Consider the following 17,040-nt stretch of genomic DNA (forward strand, 5'->3'; position numbering starts at 1 on the left):
CGTGAGTTATATCTCCAGAAGACAATAGACGACCATCTATGACTTTTACATGAATAGGTTTAGTTTTCTTTATTAAAGATATGTTATGTCTTTTAGTAAATTCTTCATCTAAGAAATACGTTGAGGCTCCTGAATCTAACAAGGCTGAGGCTTTGTAATATTTAGGTTCAAAATAACATTTAATGTAAAACAAGGAGAGGGCTCTGAGGAGAGAATAGATCATTTACTAGATGTTGTGCAAGGTTCCAACCGCACGGTCCCTGTTGTAGCTGGACAAACTCATTTTCTGACATATTATCTTCTTTCATAGCCATACTCCTCATTTTGTGATTGCATTGTTTCTTTGGACAATGTTGAATAGTGTGCTTTGGTTCTCCACAATATAAACATAATCCTTCTTGACGACAACGAGTCTTTTCTTGCTTAATAAGAGGTTTGAAATGTACTGCATCAATTTGTATATCCTCTACTTCCGACTATATGTGTTGAAGAGATATTGGTGTTGCCATTGAATTATAGTAACATTGAGGTCTACTTGTACGGTTCTCAGATCAGAATTCAAAAAGGTGATTGTCGTACTTCACAACAAAGTCAATTATTTGACTCAATGTTTGAGGGTCTGGTAAGTTGAGCATTAATTTTTTTATCTCATATTGTAATCCATAAAGAAATTGGCTAATAAGTGCAGCATCAACCCACTTGATATCAATTGCAAGTTGTCAAAATTGTGAAGCGTACAACATTATTGATCGATTGCCTTGTCGTAAAATATGGATCTTATTGGTTGCAACACAAATTGCATCATGTTCTCCATACATGGATCAAAATTTTGCAAAAAAAGCCTCTAGATTATCCAATATTAGATCTCATCATTGAAGAAAAGATAAAAATCATGATAATGCTGAACCTGATAGAAGCGTACCAATGAATCTAACTTACAATTTTGGAGTTGGATAGCTTTGGGGTTGAAGTTCAATCACAAGTTCTACTTGATTGATAAATCCTTTAAATTTTGATCTGGTGCCATCAAACTTCTTGAGTAGGGCAATTCTTGGTTCGCTAACATTGGAAGGACGTTCCACCATAGGATGAGAGACATGATTTGGTGCATATGTTGAAGCAGCTCCAATCATTTCTATATCTTCACTTCCTGCCAATCTTGTTGCTCCTTGTGGTGGTAAATTGAGTTGATGCATTGCAAGCATTAACTTCCTCAATTGCTCTTGCATTTGTGCCATTGCATTCTCCATTTTAGCAAGTTCTGCCGTGATAATACTTAGAAAAAATAAGATGTCTAATATCGCTCAAGTCAAATAAAAGAAAGGACTTGAGAACAAAGAAAATACTAAGGAGAATATAAGTTTAGAAGAAGGTAATCCATAACCTCTAATATGCTTATAGCTTATCAAGAAAAAGGAGTAATCCACTCTTAATCAAGTTTAGACAAAGCTCTGATATTGTAGGTGTATTCTTGTCAATCTGGCAAGGACAAGAACTCGATGAAAAAGTAATTCAGACAAGTGAGCCTTCACTCAAAGAAAGGTAACAAAATATAAATAAATAAGTATGTATATTGAAAGAGAAACTAAAATGGCTATTGCCAAAAGACAAGAAAACTAGAGACCCTTGAAACTAGACTGGAAGCAAGAAAGGAATTGACAAGAGTGAAGAAGGCTTCACTCTTGTCTCTATATATACTATCTAACTGGGGGCTACGTGGCGACGTTCTATAGGACCTCCAATATGTGTTGACTTTGTAGGACACATGCCTTGACTTACAAGGCAAGTTTTTCTACGTGTGGGCCACATAGTTAGCTTGATCTTTAAGCTAACAACATGTGTGGCACATGGCCAACTTGTTGACCACGTTTTTAATCCAAAAAGTCAATTAAAGACACCTATGAAGTCAAAGCAGCGTCTATGAAGCTTCTAGAAAGCTTCCATATCAAATACTATAGAATTAACTTATTTTTACCTACTTTTACTTACTTCCATTTATTTGTATATATAATCACCAGCTTACATGAATATATCCGTGACAGGAGATGGAGAACCAACAACTAGCGGATTTGACCAAAGAGTCTTTATTTGTTGACCTGCCTAATGAGATATTATGATTTTTTTAACCTTGAAGACGAAGCAATCAAGATGAAGATCTTCAAGAACGACATGTTCTTCCTCGAATAGATGGCAAAATATAATGCGTTTGGTATCACGACCTTGGAAAGGACTCTCGATGTTTGGTGATTTTACTAGAGGTAGGAACAACTCCTGATGGTATTCTAAGTGTTTTATTCGAAAGAAGTTATGAAGGCTTCAACAATGATCAAATAACTGGGTGGTCTTCCCATCTTGGGATGGGACACTACCGATGGTTGAGAGGCCCTATCAATCATCTTCGAAGAGAACAAAGATCAGAGTATGTAGTGAATAGAATTTGTCGCATCATAGATTTCTTCAACATATGATTACCACTCCTGGTGGAACTCGTCCCTAGAAGGGGGGGTATTATCACAGACATACGCATGTAAGCTAATAATTATATGTATAAATAGGTAGAAGCAAGTAAAAGTAGGTAAAAGTAAGTTAATTCTGTAGTATTTGGTATGGAAGCTTTCTAGAAGCTTCATAGACGCTGCTTTGACTTTATAGGTGTCTTTAATTTACTTTTTGGATTAGAAACGTGGTCAACAAGTTGGCCATGTGCCACACATGTTGTTAGCTTGAAGATCAAACTAACTCTGTGGCCCACACGTAGAAAAACTTACCTTGTAAGTCAAGGCATGTGTCCTACAAAGTCAACACATATTGGAGGTCCTATAGAACGTCACCATGTAGCCTTCAATTAGTTAATATATATAGAGACAAGAATGAAGCCGTCTTCACTCTTGTCAACTCTTCTCTTGCTTCCAGTCTAGTTTCAAGGGTCTCTAGTTTTCTTGGCTTTTGGCAATAGCCATTCCTGTTTCTTTTTTAATATACATATCAAGTTATTTCTATTTTGTCATCTTTCTTTGAAAGAAGTCTCACTTGTTTATTTGTCTTTATTATGTTCTTGTCCTTGACAATTACATATGTATGTCTACGCTCTTTTAACAAATTCATGATATATTTAAATATTTAATAATAATTAAAAAATTAAATACATTTATATTTTTACTTTTACTTTTATATTGAAAATAAATGATTTTTTAGAATAATAATGCCTACTTAATTGAAATAATATTGTAAAATATTAGCATTAAATATGTTAGAAACTTTAAATTTTTAATTCAATTAATAAAGACTAGCTTTACATTAATAATCAGATTATTTCATCTATAGAGATTGAAGTGTTTTTTAATATCATAAATCAAAACCATTTATCTTAATTTTTAAATTTAACTATTTCTAACAGCACTTAAATCCTTGAATAGAAAGATAATGGCAGAAGTAAAAAATATGTTGAAATTACAATGTACTTTTTACAGTTTCAGCAAATTGGATGATTCTATTCTTTTCGTTTGGTTCTTAATTCTTGATGTGGTGTTGATCTTGGATATTTTAAACTATAAGTTGATAAATTTTAATATTTAGTTATTGGAAATTTTGAAAAAATTAAAACTTTTTTTTAAAAAAAAAAAAATTATACAAGGATGAATCTATGTTTTTAAAAAATAAGTCACCAATTAGAACATTGCAAAGCACTTACAATTACTAAAGATGCTTTTTGGGGCATAGCAAAATAGCATCACATGAAATATGTAAAGAAGCACATTATTTTGCTAAAAGCTGGATTCACAGAAAGAATTGAAGAAGTTCCAGATTGTCATGAAGATCACCTCAAAGCAACCATCAGATACAAGTGATTTAAATATCTATCATTTTGCAAAAATTCAATAAAAAGTTGTTTAAACTATTCTCTAAATTCTAATTTTGTATTTTGGATCCATCCAATTGAAGTCATACAGTATTTCCAGAAGTAAAATTGTTATATGTTCCCAAAACTTTTCTAGGCTTGTATCTTCCCAAATCTTTTAACTTTCATGCACACGTAGTTAGTTCAGTGAGGCACTAATTATACATGTTCAACAATTACGATTATAATCAATTTTGCATCGAAAAAAAAAAAAAAAAAAAAAAAAAAATCATTACTACGCACATTTTTAAGGGTGGTATTGTTTAGTGGATTAGTTTGCAACCTCAGTTTTTCAATAATATAAAAGTATAGCTAATTCAAAGGTCCCAATGTTTAAACATGGGAGATGTAATGCAAATGACAAATGTGCATACATACATACACAAATGAACAAAACACGTTGAAGAAGAATAGAGGCAACAAACAACATGTCGATGTTGGTTCAATAATTCAACTATACTAGTACCTGAGCCTCATTTCCGTATGTGCGTGACTTGTTACTAAAAATGTGGCATTTTGAATTGCTTAAAAAAACTTTTTTGTATCATTTTCAGCCTTGAATCTAAATTTAAGAATTAGTCATGGTCATTAAGGGAAGCATCACCAGCCAATATTTAAGAGGTACACTAAATGAACAGAGTGCCTCATGTTCCTCACGTGATAATACGATGTAACAACTACAACCTCTCACCGGTATACAAATTTAACACAAAACCATGTTACAAAGATACGCCATGATAAGGCTCCTGAATACATCAAACAAGTTTTGGAACACACCAATTAGGTGATAAACAGCTTGGGAGTGTAGTCCTTGAACAAATATGGCCAACTAAAAATTATTCAATTTCTTTACTTGGCTGAAGCTCATACGATCACCTAAAGTGAGCAAAAAAGAGGAGAAAATGATCTTCAACTGCTTGACTGAAGCTTCCTCATGTTGTAAAACCGATACAACGTAATTCCCCCAACAATTAATGTTGCGCCCACTGTCAATAACAGATGCCCAATGTCAGCAACTCAACCTTTCTCACATGTGTTGCTACAACACACAAGGAACAGTCGCAGTGGAAACTGACCGCTCGTCAACCAGTTGCTAGTTCTTACGACCATATGCCAAATAAGAGAATAAAGCGACTATGAAAATAGTTGTGTCGTGACTACAATACTGAAAATGCCTCAACCTAAATGACAAGCACCTAAGGACTGAACAAAATACACAAGGAGATTGATGTCCACTGGTCAGAAATTAGAGCATGAGTTACAAGCATTCACAATATCAAGTTCAGAACTCGTAAGAGAAACTTACAAATAGCAAAACCAACTGAACGTTGGATCTGATGTCGATGTTGTTTAGTACTCTTCCCTACTTCTGTTTCTGGAATGCTCAAATGGGGACGCTGAGCGGCCTCAACAATCCTTCGAAATAAGTTGTTATTGTCTCCGAGTTTTAAACTTACAGGAATAGGTGTTTCCAACCCCATTGTAGTGCAGATCTGCATAAATGCAGACTTGAGAGATTAAAAGACCTTAAGTACCTTAAACAACTAGCAACAGGACATGGTTTCCTAAAGTAAATAGCTTAAAAGGCCACATATACCATGAGTATCCAACGCGTTATAAAAACAATAGAAACCATCAATGTGGTAAACATGCGGTCTACAGCAAAACGTGAGCATAACATCTTTACTTGCAGTGCAACCGACATTGCAGCCAAGCGTTAGTGACACCGAGAAAACTATGCTAAAATATCCTCCTTCAATTGGTGTAGTCACACCTAAGGCATCGATTTCCTTCACTGTTTCAGGGGTTGTAGGCAGAAACCATACCCGAGCAGAGTTCGTTATGCAAGAAGGGTTGGATTCCTCATCATCCTTAGCTGCAATGAGTACGCATGGAACTTCGTAACCAAAGCATTCTCCATGAACTGCTACCTGCTCTAGTAATTCAGCAGCTCGCTTCAATGACTCCTCACTAGAGCTGAAGTATATCAACCAAGATCAATATTAGAACTATCACATATAATTATAGAAACATTTAAAACGACTAAGTACGAGTAACATGAAACGCGCGCGCACATACAAACACAAACGCACACACATACAAACACAAACACACTTACAAACACACATACACACACACACACACCTGTCGTATACAAAAGCTGCAACATTACAAGGGGCCAATGCTTCCTTATTCTCCAAGAATGCAGAAACTGAGTCTTCGCTTATCTCTCTCATTACTAAAGTCTTGGTCGTACCCTGTCAAAATAACATTAGACGACACCAAGATTAGAAGTCACAGCTATACCCAAGGTACCAAAATAGAAACCTGCTTGACAGACACCCTCGATCCACAAATATCAACTGCCAATTCTAAACACCTGCTGTGCTCTAGAGGAGCATAGATATAGTAACACGAGTAAATTATCCCATTTGTTAGTCTTTCATATGACGAACCAAGGGTCCCTCGACAAGTTAAAGGGAAACGTTACCTACGCATATTTCTGTTACGAAATATTCGCCAACATTCAACAAAGACCTCGAAGAAACGGAGGTCGGAAATGAAACACACGGGCTACTTACAGCATAGAAGCTAAAATTTGAAACATTAAGATATATGCGGCGCGTGGTTATAAATCAGCATGTGAGAGTATAACTGAGTATAACATCCAAGTCAATTAAGTTTCCAGAATCATGCTACATAAAAACGGATGAGCCGTAATTTCGACAGAGAACATACCCCAGCTATTCCAATTTTGTTGACAGCACAGCGATCACCTTTGGTCGGCTCATACGAGTCAATATATGGTCTGGAGAATTGTAGAAAATACAGGAAGACGCAGTCCCCAATTCAGCATGTCAGGCCAAAAATCGAACGAACACAATACAAATAATGACCTCCTGGACAAAGGTGACCATTTCTCTCTCATGCGAGAAAATAATGCGAAAACTCAAGTTAACTATTAACTGAAGCTACGACAATCGCAAAATACAACACAAGAAGACACACCTGCCAATCAAGGCATCCAAAATAGCAGATTTTCCAGATTTCCTAGGACCAAAAACAAAGCACTGAATGACCCCTCGTTGTAATCGTTGCTTTTTCTGATCGTATTTCCTGCGTCGAGTGAGTTGAAATGCTGTTAATGTGTCCCCGGGATACCCCAAATAGACAAGAGAAGCTGAGCTTTTCTGAGGTTCCAGCAAGGTCATCAATTCCCACTGCAAACATCAAAAAAGAATCAATACAAATTGACTTTCTTGAAAAAGGTTCTCCCACTTCATCAGCACCAGTTCAAACTACCAAGCTGTATTATCAGGACAGCAGAATCTTCATAATCAAATTAGTACCATTAGAAATTGGCAACATTCTATATTTGTGATTCTCGACCTAATTATCGACCTAATAATAAAATTTGAAAATTAAATTAAAAAAATACTGCTCCTATAGAATGGATACAACACTAAATCTGAACGCGACGCACAAGAGAGATAAACAATGGCAGCATCACAATTGTATCAATGCTATAAATAAAACAACTGTCAAACCTGTGAAATAAAACCATTCAAAGTAATGCCTCCAACTGAATTAGTTTCCATAGTATCCTTATACATAGGGCTGTCCCAGGGGCTGCAATCACCATGATTCAATTTATCAATTCCAGGAAATGTACTAAAGCGCTTCTCATTCAACACGTCAGACACTGTAAGGAATAGTTGATGGAGGAAAATAATGTAAAGACTTGATGGTGAAAAGCCACCATCTCCAAGGCCAACTCATCTGAAATGAAATCCGAGATTAGGAGGATGTGCGCGTAAAAAAGAATGAAGTGCATGACTAGAGGCTAAACCAGATAGTATTACCAGGATCGAGAGATCAAATGTGCTCGTAACTTACTTCGATGGAGCTGTTGAAAAAATATCTTCTAATTCGGCTGGTCGCAATGCTCCATCCTGAAAGACAAGAGCGGCATGTGTTCAGCTAAATTATATATGTGTTACATTTAGACTGCAACTTTGCACTAACTGAAAGAATGAGCTCATGTCGTAAAAGTATGCACTAGGCTACCAACTCTAATAGTGAAAACCACCGTTGTCAGTATTGCCATTTTATTTTTCAACAATCGAAAGCAATATTCTCGTACCCCATCCTTGTCAAAAGCCGTGAATACTCCTTTCAAGTAGTCTAATGCCTTTTCTGTTAATTCGATACTCTGCACAAGTTTACAACCGACAACAAAAAAGGTAAGATAAATTCAATACACTGAAGCGCAAAGATAACGTAAGTTTCATAAGGGTATAATATTGAGAACACAATAAAAACGCGCAACATAGTGCAAAATTTGCAGGTAAAGTTCAAACCCGAATGTAATAATATTGGTGTCAATTATCATTGGAGTTCTTCATAAGCCCGAGTTCAGTTATTAGGTTCTACGATTGTGCACTTAAGGCAGTTCAGATTACGTTTCGAGCCCTTGTGGGTACTTAAATCAGAATCACAAGATCGTTCAGAAAACATGCTCGCTAGAAGCTAAGGTTGTGTACCTGGTCAGGTGATCGCTTGTATGAAGGACTTGAAAGCACATCGTCTCGTAAGCAAATTTCCTCATTGTAGCCAAACTTTTTGAGCACTGTCCAAGTTGTCTCTAGCCGACCCCTTTCGATGAATAAAGCATGGAGATATAGAAACCCAGTCAAAGTCAACCCATTCTCATTCACACCCTCTGCTAACTTCTCCGAGACCACTTTCTTCACTCCTACTATTTCGGGAGGCTGTAGAGGCGCATTGAAGCACTTGACCTGACAAAAGGTTGACTTGTGTAAGTAAAACATGAGAACTCATTGCGATTAAGTGTTTTCATAAAAACGTCACAGTCTATCAGGTCTTTGATGTCCCTTACATTCGAAGTGGATGTAAGAAGGAAAAAAAAATGAAACAGAATCTGAACAAAAATAACCTGAGGAAGGAAAGCACCAAAAAAGGGACATGTAAAAAAGACGCTTACATGTGAGCGTGGGAATGACCCAAATTGAAGGGCAGAAACTCAGGATCTTACACACACACACACACACAAAAAACAAAAAAAAAAAAAAAAAAGGTTATCAGTGGAGATGAAGTACTCACCTGAAAATCATTCAACTCCGCATCACTCAAGGATCCATCCCGATCACGATCACACAAGATGAAAATTCTCTTGAGAGCTCGCGCACATCGTGGTTTCAAGGTTTGGGTTTCTTGGTCGAGGAGTGGAGCTGTTGGATATAATACAGCTTTCTGAGCGTAATAAAACACTTCGGCTACCTGCTCAGGACCACAAAAGTCAACTTGCCGTAAGGACTGAAGATATACCGTTACGAAGATCATAAGTGGGATGCGTATAAACAATTCGTTACTAACCTGTATTTGTTTTGCGGCTGAGCACTCTATACAAGTTTCAATCTCCCGGAACTTTTGCATCAAAGGCGCCATCATTTCTTCTAAGCTTGGTTGGCAAACATCACGGAGATCTAGCTTACATCCAACTACTATAACTGGCAAATTAAGCTGCAAGTTCAATACTCTTATCAATGAGGATCAATTGAGGCAATGGAAGCAAATAAAATAAAAATGATTCCTAATAAGAACATGAATCACCACGAAAGTATTCATCTAGGCTGATCCGAACGTCGCATAAAAATAGTGGGAAAGTCTCGCAGCCAAAGCGGAGGACTTGAAAACTGCTGAACCTAAGAAGTCTGCAACAAATTTCATCATGAACAAAAGAGACTGGCAGGAGGCCAGAATGTGGTGCTCACCTTTAGACGTCGAAGTTCTGGAAGCCAATAGCTAGACAAACGTGTAAGTGTTTCTGGTTGATCGCATGCATATGTCAGTACTACGACGTCAGCTTTTTTGAGCTCCATGTCCAGCTTTGACTTGTCTTCCGGCCTATCCACAAATTTTAACGTGCATTTAAATAGCAAGAGTAAGCACAAATTAAACCTTAATAAACCTTTTTCTTCCGCATTTCCTTGTCCACCACTACCTTTCGAGCAGGCGCTTTAACTCAATACTATCATCAAATAAGGACTGTAAGCATGGCTAGCATCGCACCTTACCGACCATATTTACAATAAGCCGCACCTATCCACCCCGCTATCCACCCCACTATGTAATGTCTGAGAACTGATTCAAGCATAGAACTCTCACCTTGAAGAGGAATCATAGATACTTAAGGGCACGCAGTCAGGATAGAAATCGGTAGGCAGGCGTGTAGGCGGCAGTACATGCGGGACGCCTTCCGCAAACGAATCCGTGGCAATTGCCAAAATCATGCTAGATTTTCCGACTCCAGCATCCCCAACTACTACTACCTGAATGCGAGTACGTGGCTCCTTCTTCCTGTCCCCTGTCATAGCTAGAAGATCTCTCGTGGCAAAAACTCCAACAGAGCTTCTTGAAGATCGAAGTCCTCACGACCGCCAAAAAAAACACGAAATGAAGTGCAGAAACAAGCTGCGAAGTATTTAAACCCTAACGCACCATAGCCAAAGCTAGGTTTAGCTTCCTGAGAGGCTCACCGCCGACGAGTCGATGGTTCCTCGAGTTTCAGCCACCGCGCTCTAACTTCATATTGATGAATGGCTGTTATGAATTTCAAAATTGTCAATACCTGCAAACAAGAACATATCTACATAGTAATCATTCCCCAAAAACATCCTCCACCCTTAAGCCACTACACCAAGTACCCAAATTCCAGCAAGAAAATATCGCAAGAATAACCGTACACGACCTAAAATGCAAGATGTCCGCCCCCGAGGAGCTGACAAATGAGAAAAGTTCTGGATCCAAGTTCATACTGCCTAACCTTTTTGACCAGCTAAATGCTCATCTTATGATCAACTGTTCTTCAAACATGTACATAAACACAAGCAAAAGAATTCTTCACTGATGTGGTGGAAAATTAAGCATGTGACATGCTTCAGTTTGACAGGACACATGCCTTGGTTCACTCCCCAAAACCAATTTAGGCTAGACGTGAGACGCTTCTTCCAATTTAAAATAAAATAAAATAAAATAAAAACTGCACGAAATGCAATAGCATCACGAGTGCAACTTACTGAGAGGCGATGTCTAACAAGGTGTCACAAAAGTGCACTGAAAACAGGTCTACTCGTCATCTTGGCCTACTGTGAACACGCATTCAGCTTGATCGTGAGGATGGAAAAACAAGCTACTCTCGTGTATTCTGTCCTCTGCAGCTCTCCTAGAGACTCTTCATACTACTATCAACCAATGACAGAATTACAACATCAATACACTCAGGTGAGAGTCTGTTTGAATAGCGTACAGTGTGCCGATCGAGCCTATGGCTTCCGAGCATCACCTCGAACGCTAGATTCTCACCGGTGCAAGATTATGTAGACGATCAGCTCCATACAACCAGAACAAAAAATATCAAGCCAACTCCCAGCGTGCCTGGGAATTAACAGACAAGAAAAAAAAAAAAAAAAAAAACAAACAAACAAACAAACAAACAAACAAACAAACAAACAAAAAAAATCATCGCAACTGCGAGAACCATACCACAAGGACCAATTCCCACACTCACACCGGCAGTCACCTGAAAAGTATCAGAGTCTCTGATATCTCACCTAGGGGAGGAAGAACAATCCCGCAGTGTGCAGGGAAGTGGACCCTCCAGCAACACCAGGGATACCGCACGCACGCACGGAATCTAGAGGCAGCATGAGAAGTGCCCAAAGACGGCTAGAACCTGCGGCAGGACAAAGACACAGAAAGAATTCAGCAAGTAGGGGAGGGAGGGAAGCAATTCAATGCTAAGCCCTAATTCTGCTGGCTTGGTCGCTCCTGTGCTCTAGAAAAGGTGAACACAATGTGAGAAGGGGAAAAAGAGAAAAAGAAAGAGACGATGGATGACCCGAGGAAATGGCGGGCGCCACCCGCCGCCTGGCACTCTGTCTTACAGCCATTTCCCTGATCCAACCCCGTCCAGGAGGGGGGGGGGGGGGGGAGGGGAGTCCCTCAGAATATCATTGGTCTCATCATCCTTCCACCTTGAGACTGCTCCTCATATTCTGTCCACCTTGGCACGGTCACGGCACCACGGATGTCCTCACTCTTCCTTTGCTAAATGAACCAGTGTCCGTCTCACATGGCTCTATTTCCGCAGCAGTGATGTCTCACTCTTTTCATTGGTTCTTTGGCTTGCCAGAAATGCGAATATTTTTAACAACCATATCACTAGTGTTTTCTTTATCAAATTTCATGATCAATCCCTGCGTGGACAGGACACATATTTAAGTAACCAGTTTGTACGGACAAGTTATTGTTTTGTTAAGCCAAGGCAAGCTTTGATAGCCTTTGAAGTTGTTGCAATTACAACATAAGCAAACATGTTCTCATTTTATTACAACTTAATGATCAGTAGCAAAAAACATCAACAAATTTGATTCTACTCGAAGAAATCAATACAGTTTTCACGATCTCATATTTCTAAACCATCCACAGAAGGTGGCATTGATATGAACCCCATCTTTTGAGACTTCAAAGGACCAAAATAGGATCTCTTGAAGGTGAGGCCTAATACCAGAGCAAGCCACGATTTACACTGGCAACAACCTCCTGTTGTGACGAACAGAATAAACGCAATACAATATGAATGAATACATGGATGAAATACTCATACTATCAGCATGCTCGGAGTATACGTAGGGAATGACGTCACCACAGTGGCACAGTCACGGAATCTGTTCATCGGCACCAAATCCGTCCAAACCTGTACTGAGGAGAAGAGACCTGCGAGCACCGTTCATCCAAACGCGTGAACGATGCGAAAGAAGGCTCCGAAGTGTCTATGTGTGCGGTGAGCTCTGACGTGGTTAATGCAGCACGGGCGATCGCAAGCACTATCGCCGGTGATGAATTTCACTGCGCTGTTCCACCGTGCTTGTGAGATCCGCCGCCCACTCTCCCAGCTTCGGCACTGGCTTGAGGTAGACATCTCGGCTAACTCCCCGCAGGAATCCATTTGGGCTGAACTTGGCCAGTACATCTTTGGTTCTGCTTTCAGCTCCGTTAATCTCACCGAATAGGACGCACTATGCTCTGGAACTGCCGCACTCATTGATGGCCATGGGTGCGAATTCTCCAACACGTCTTTGGGAGAGATTCTGCTTTTTGTTCTTTTCTTTTCTGTTCTTCTACAAGGAAGAGCCTGAAGTCCTCCGTGCATCTTGATTTGAGGGTTTCGACGGTTGCCCCCCGCTGTAAGCGTTTTGATTAACATTACAGGGCTTTGCATTCTGTGGACTTTTATATAGTGTTTACTTTCCGGTTACAGCAAGAAAACAGTGGCCTCCGTGACTTGATGCGATCCGTCCGGAACTCGTTCGAACCATGTTGGGGAAGCGGAGGATGTGGAGGGCTGTAGGCATGTACAACCCTGGACAATGTTTTGTCCTATTACCTCCTTACGACCTGTTGCTTGTGTGAGGCTGCCTGCACTGCTCGGAGAAGGCCTCATTCATCCCTTACAGTGTGTTGGAATTTGAAAGAATGTCACTGTCACTGTGACTTCCTGTTCCACTTCCTTGCAGATTCAAGAACCTCGGTTCGTGGAAGTGTGGAGCTGCTGTTTCCGAAGACCATTAATAGAGTGTTTTATCGAGTTCAATGAACATGCAAGCAATTCCAGCGGCGTTATGATCTTGAGGTTTGCAGTGAATTGCCAAGGAATATTAACATGTGGTACTACAGGTGTTGGTGTAGAGTGGGTGATGAGTTGGGATTGAGACTGACGTTGAGCAATGGTGTGTTAACGAATTGGAATCCAGCTTTGGAAGAGTTCCAGGAAAACGATACTGAGGTATCGGTCGGAAGTTTGGTGTGCTTGAAGAAGTCAGGCCAGTGCATAATCATACACAAGCGTGACTAACACTGATTACTGCACACACACTCTCTTGACTTAACTGGCACTTGTTGGATTTCTCGGAAGGATTGCGAACCGGGTTGAATGATCTGCTTCCAGCGAGTATTCGAGTTGAGGGTACTTAACCAGATATCTTACGAAGGGGATTGAGAAGTTGGGAGAAATGGCTGAGCTCTGGCCCAGGTTGGAGACGAACTAAATAACCAGATATCATCGGGTAAGTCCAATCAAAATGCTGGCAGGTTATAAATCTACAGCTCGTTGCAGCAGATTCGGATATGAACCCAGTGGTTGGCACAAGATGTTCTGGTAAATACAGACGGGACAACCATGCAAATTCTTGCACGTGTTCACTCTAAGCTGAGTTATGTATGTCTCCTTCAATTTGAATGTGGTTTTAACTAATTCACAGTTCATTTCGCTTTGCTATGTGAAGCTTTCTTCGGTTTTCATTATATGATGTTGCGAGTGTTTCAAAGCTGATAATTTTGCTCTTTGCTTCTTATCCTCAACTTCGGTTTAAGAATTGATCCATTGCGGCTGCCTGAAGAAGTGGTACATTTGTTCCACTTTTGCCCAGACTTGTTAAATCTGTATGTGAAGTGCAAGGGAACCAACAAGTTTCGGTTGAAGCACCTGCGAGGTCTGCAAATTCTACCACTAGAACCTGCCTAAGGAACATCCTTACACCCAAATTTTGGATGCAGTGCTGTTTATGATTATCAACCTCATTTTATTTATGTACCACCAAGCTAACTGTGTCAAGGCTCGGTTGACATATTTCTTTCTGTGCACAACATAAAGTGCAATAACGTCGTACATCTTCATGAAATGTCCAAATTACACTTTGGTTTGAGGCCCATGGAAAGGAGAGCGCTATGATACCCAAGTTGACAAGACTTTGTCCCAAAGCTTCGACAGTCGGATGAACACGCACTAATCGTTAAGGTAAATTAATATCAGGAAGGTCAGTGAGCTTGGTGTCCAGTCTAACTTTCTTCTAAGGTTTGAAAGAAGTTGGCATAGCCTGCAACCTAAATAACCATGCACGTAAAACTACATGCTACAACAAATAGTAATGAAACTGTTAACAGATATGTATGCTGTTCAACCTGCAATCCAAATTGTTGCAGACAAACAAGATTTCACTTTGAGACGACAGCTTGGGGTGAACACAATTAGATAGTTGGTTGTTGCAATGTATATTATACAAGAAATATTCACACTTGATTTTTAAATATTGGCTATACAATCTTATTAGTTAGTATTATTATTAGTTGGAATTGCAAGAAGCAATCCATAATTGCATTTTTTTACTACTAAAACAAAATATATGATATTTATTTATGCAACCAAAGAAGTAGTTTGGTTCATAAAATTAGTCAAAGACATTGGATTTTTATTTTGCAAAACTTTCTTCTTTACAAGAAATTAATTTAAATGACTGTCCAGCTTAAAAAGCTTGTCAAATGAATTATCAAACATTTCTTTTTTATAAGAACTAAAGTTTAAAAATGTGTTCAAGCTTCACATGTTTGACAAATAAATTAGTAAATTTTCCTTCTTTGCAAAAAAAAACTTTCAATAATTGCAATAGAATGACAAGCTTAGAAGATCAACTGAAAAGTCTTTTTGTTTTTTAGAAATTCTTCTATTGGATAGTTGATTAAGCTTAATAAGCTTGCCACATGAATTAGCAAATCTTTCTCTTTTACAAGTACTTTATTTAAATAAATATCCAAATTTAACAAGTTTGCCAAATGAAATAACAAATTATTCTTCATTGAAAGAAACTTTATATCAATTAGTGTTCAAACTTCTCAAGTTTATCAAAAAATGTAAGAAAACTTTTTAATTTGTAAGAACTCTACTTAAAAGGTTGTTCAATCTTCAGAAGCTTCCCAAATAAATTTTCAAATCTTTCTTTTTTAATAATATTAAATTTGAGTGGTTTCTTAAGCTTAATAAATTTGCTAAATAAAATATACAAACTTTTTTCTTTTCACTTTTAAAATAAGAGTTTGTAGATGATTTTTATGTTTGTTATCTAAACAAAATTTTGATCTATTCTATGGATAAAAAAAAACATGAACATCATGTTCATTGTGATTTCTAAAACTTGAAGGTAGAGAATTATATCCTAAAATAAAAAAACAAATAAAAAAAAAAGCTTATATTTTACACATTTTAAGTTGATTTTTTAAAATATATCATTTCAAATAAAGGCCTTATAATAGATCCTAAAAATAATTAGACTATCTTAGATTACAAAACTTTAAGAATAATAAAAAAATCAAATATTTTTTAAGATTTGTCAATTATCATTAAGTTTTATTAAGCATCTTTTTCAAGATGCAAATCCACTTATATGTTTGATTTATAAAGACTAACTTGATGGGAACAAAGATTCTAAAGTAGCAATTGAAGCTATGAAGATAGTCCTTATTTTATAGCTAATTTTACTTTGATGGATAATTAAAGTAAATATTAAGAATAAGAACTCAAATAATATAAATAAACAATAAAGACATATATTAAAGAAAGATGACTAGGGAGAAGTAAAAAAAAGTAGGTATATTCAAGAAGAAATTAGAATGACTATTGCTAAAGACTTTAAAAAAAAAAAAAAAAAAAAAAAAAAACTTGATAATAAATTAAAAGTAAGAATTCACATTAAGAGTCTTAAAGCTAGATTAGAAAGCTTATGCATATATGTTGTTGGATACATACTATTGCAATATACATGCAAGATGACAATATTTTTCAATGGTGTCTGTCACGGACACAAAATACAGACTTGAAATCTAATAAGAAGTTCAAGAAGAAGTGGCAGAACTAGATTAAACAGATGAGTACAAGAACAACACCAGAAAGGTGAGCTAGAACTCCAAGAGATGTGTTGTCGAGACTGAAGAACTCTTTAGCCTCGACTCCTATATATACTACTGGCCTATGGTTCTAAGGAAGCGCATCAAGAAGCTTCCCAAGAACTATGAAGCTTCTCGAGCAACTACCCAAGAGCTAGGAAGCTTCTCAAGTAACTTCTTAGAATCTACTAGAATATTCTAAGAATCTTCTAGAGCCTTCTAAGGGAATCTTCAAAGAATCTTCAAAGAATCTTTAAAGAATATTCTAAGAGAATATTCAAGGAATCTTCTGGAAGTTTCTAGAGACTTCTTTTTAGAAGGTTCTAGAAACTTGTCTCTAGAAA

At 37.8% G+C, this 17,040-nt stretch overlaps 1 protein-coding gene across 2 annotated transcripts; it reads right to left on the reverse strand.

The window, feature by feature from the left end:
- Positions 1 to 4,594: 4,594 nt before the first annotated feature.
- On the reverse strand, positions 4,595 to 11,763 carry LOC112291601 (mitochondrial Rho GTPase 1). 2 transcript variants are annotated; one of them, XM_024539246.3, is made up of 15 exons: positions 11,533 to 11,763; positions 10,088 to 10,522; positions 9,694 to 9,826; positions 9,296 to 9,442; positions 9,023 to 9,199; positions 8,443 to 8,697; positions 8,043 to 8,111; positions 7,796 to 7,851; positions 7,447 to 7,528; positions 6,908 to 7,119; positions 6,638 to 6,707; positions 6,044 to 6,156; positions 5,725 to 5,875; positions 5,205 to 5,391; positions 4,595 to 4,884 (listed from the first exon to the last, which is right to left on the reverse strand). In XM_024539246.3, the coding sequence occupies exons 2-15, from the start codon at positions 10,291 to 10,293 to the stop codon at positions 4,808 to 4,810; spliced, it is 1,935 nt and encodes a 644-aa protein (XP_024395014.1). In that variant the 5' UTR covers positions 10,294 to 10,522; positions 11,533 to 11,763; the 3' UTR covers positions 4,595 to 4,807. The 2 variants fall into 2 exon arrangements, with proteins under 2 accessions (XP_024395014.1, XP_024395015.1); XM_024539247.3 differs by having other exon boundaries at positions 10,088 to 10,550; positions 11,533 to 11,762.
- Between the last annotated feature and the right edge of the window lie 5,277 nt (positions 11,764 to 17,040).

The sequence above is a fragment of the Physcomitrium patens genome, chromosome 14 (genome assembly GCF_059467195.1).
Source record: "Physcomitrium patens ecotype Gransden chromosome 14, ASM5946719v1, whole genome shotgun sequence".
NCBI classification, from domain to species: domain Eukaryota; kingdom Viridiplantae; phylum Streptophyta; class Bryopsida; order Funariales; family Funariaceae; genus Physcomitrium; species Physcomitrium patens.

Coding starts and splice junctions, on each gene's coding strand:
- LOC112291601 (XM_024539246.3), bottom strand. CDS start 10,293: ATGACAGGGGACAGGAAGAAGGAGCCACGTACTCGCATTCAGGTAGTA. Junction 9,200..9,295: donor CAGCCGCAAAACAAATACAG/GTTAGTAACGAA, acceptor GGTCCTGAGCAG/GTAGCCGAAGTGTTTTATTA. Junction 6,708..6,907: donor TTGGATGCCTTGATTGGCAG/GTGTGTCTTCTT, acceptor ACAATTCTCCAG/ACCATATATTGACTCGTATG.